Source organism: Perkinsus marinus, assembly GCF_000006405.1.
Source record: "Perkinsus marinus ATCC 50983 genomic scaffold scf_1104296955646, whole genome shotgun sequence".
NCBI classification, from domain to species: domain Eukaryota; phylum Perkinsozoa; order Perkinsida; family Perkinsidae; genus Perkinsus; species Perkinsus marinus.
This window is the reverse complement of record NW_003207741.1, coordinates 1-2,194: the sequence shown is the minus strand read 5'-3', so window position 1 is coordinate 2,194 and position 2,194 is coordinate 1. Positions and strand designations below refer to the sequence as shown.

Sequence of the window (2,194 nt, the reverse complement as noted above, 5' to 3'; positions counted from 1 at the left end):
AGCACAAGCCACGTTCGGAAGGGAAGTAGTCGGTTTGGCCGGCAGATGTGATGTGATGTACATCAGAGTCTCCCCAGAAAACTATCATTAGACAGATGGATGACACACATTATTCTGTGGGAACGGATCTTTGCAAAGTGTTCAATAAGGCTTCGAGGGTTTGGTTGAAGAACTATGTTAGAGAGCCTCTGGCGGGGCCTAATGCTTGGTATGTCTTCACATGAGGCCGAAGCCATGCGGGCAAGCGAGATGCCTTTCTCTGGGATTTTAGAGTCACCCATGCACGCATAGTGTTCAATAACGTACTATGCAGAGCTCAACTTCCCTATCTCTCAGCGTAGAGGAAGACCGCGCCCAAATTATTCTTGTAGCGTATGATTCGCCGAACCGCCTGATTCACAGATTGTATAGCCTTGAGACTCTATCACGCACGGCCGAGCCCGCATGCACGCCTCAAGAAGAGCATCGAATTTGAAAGGCCATTGTTTAGGGTAACCGTCGAAAACGCATCAGCCCGCAGAGGTCCCTATGGAGATTGATAGACGCGGATAGGTGGCTGACAGCCTCACTCTAACAACCGTGACGATGCGTCACGAGGATCATCAGTGGACTTTACCGCAGCATGCAGCACGGAACATCACTCCTATGCAAGAATTAAGTCTCGACGTCATAAACTTGGCTAGGACTGATGTCAGATGAACTCGATGATTATCGCGAATAATGTGAATCTAGTAGTTATGTCCCTAACTGGATTGCCTCAATTGCCTTGATTCATCCGTCAGTTTGGCCGAGTGGTCTAAGGCGCCAGACTCAAGTTCTGGTGGAGAGATCCGCGTGGGTTCGAACCCCACAGCTGACATATTTATTTATCTTGTCCTCAAATAAGTCACCTAGCTCATCGGATATTTATTCTTTCCTGGAATCAATTGGCGATATCATGGAAAGCTGATTTCACAGTACTGGAGTCTTTTTAATCAGCATCTGACAATGTCAGGTATCAGACTGACATCACGACATCTACTTGTGCTACTCCTCTCATATCAGTACCCACTGACTGACACTATATCACACGGCACCCAAATATCTTGAAACGATTATTTGGCATCAGAAACTTCAACATCAGAAAGTCACTTTGTCATGTGGATCTATCCAGTTGATAATTTGACACTCACTATCATTGTGGACCACCATATCGATGTCCACTCGCTTAGGCAGAGGATCTCTCTTTGCCGGCATCGGGAAAGCCGACATACTCCCCACCTGATGAAGGACGATACCAGTCCGCCTGGGGAATCCTCGGAACTAACCTCTACTGACTGCTGACGGACCCAGTCCTTGAGACTCCTCCATCCTTCGAACTCGTCGTCAGACTCCGGATCGTGACCTTGGTGACCAACCACATCGTATCCAACGTGTTTAGCAAAACTGTGAAGAACGCAGGTCAATGAAGGGAAGACTGCATGGACGGTAAAACCGACTAATTCCGTAACCATAGAATGTGTCCCTCACTTTTGCTCTTTCGCCAGTTCAATTTTCTCAGTCCGATCTTCTTGTTTATCCTTCAGCTTTGTCAAGCCAGTCCGGCAGAGGTAGTATCCAGCACCATAGCGTTTGATCGCCACTCGAACATCCCTCTCCCGGAGACCATATCTTGTAACAGCTGCGGTCGGCATGAATACAAGTTCTTGCTCTCTCACCTCTCTGCTATTCGACTGATAGTGAACCTCGCGGGATCCAACGAATGAAGGAAGAAAAGATACTCCCTGAAAGAAGACGACTCATACCACCGTGACCAACAATCACTGGCATTCCAACAAAATCGGACTAAGCAGGCGTCTACGCATACCACAACAACCACAAATCCAAGAACGGGATGAGCAACTTCGGAGTGAACTATGATCAACAAGAATATTAGACTCCACACTCCATCATTAGAGCAGAAGTGTCTTAGTTCACCTGAATCTAGGATCCAATTTTCTCCACTCGGGCAACTTGATCGGAAATACGCGAGGCATCAAGCGATCGATGCCCCGGTCCTTCCAATACCTGTAGTTCTCTGCCGTTGAGAGAGTGGGAAATCTGAGTTGAAAGAAAACCCTGTCAGTGCGGTATAGAAATCACATATCTCACCGATTTCCAACGAAATACGTATAGGGCATATCTCCAAGGGCAGCACTGTCTTCCTATAACAATC

At 47.4% G+C, this 2,194-nt stretch overlaps 1 protein-coding gene and 1 non-coding gene across 2 annotated transcripts; one reads left to right on the top strand and one right to left on the bottom strand.

Moving 5' to 3' along the window:
- The first annotated feature begins 777 nt into the window (after positions 1-777).
- Pmar_PMAR028045 lies at positions 778-859 on the top strand. Its single transcript has one exon. It is a non-coding gene; the product is annotated as a tRNA-Leu (tRNA).
- A 260-nt stretch (positions 860-1,119) lies between these two features.
- Pmar_PMAR028044 (conserved hypothetical protein) lies at positions 1,120-2,079 on the bottom strand (the record flags this gene model as incomplete). The annotated part of the gene is made up of 5 exons (XM_002775713.1): positions 1,120-1,260; positions 1,308-1,425; positions 1,510-1,650; positions 1,698-1,763; positions 1,957-2,079. Coding segments are annotated over 5 exons (589 nt in total), but the record flags the coding sequence as incomplete, so codon positions are not given.
- Between the last annotated feature and the right edge of the window lie 115 nt (positions 2,080-2,194).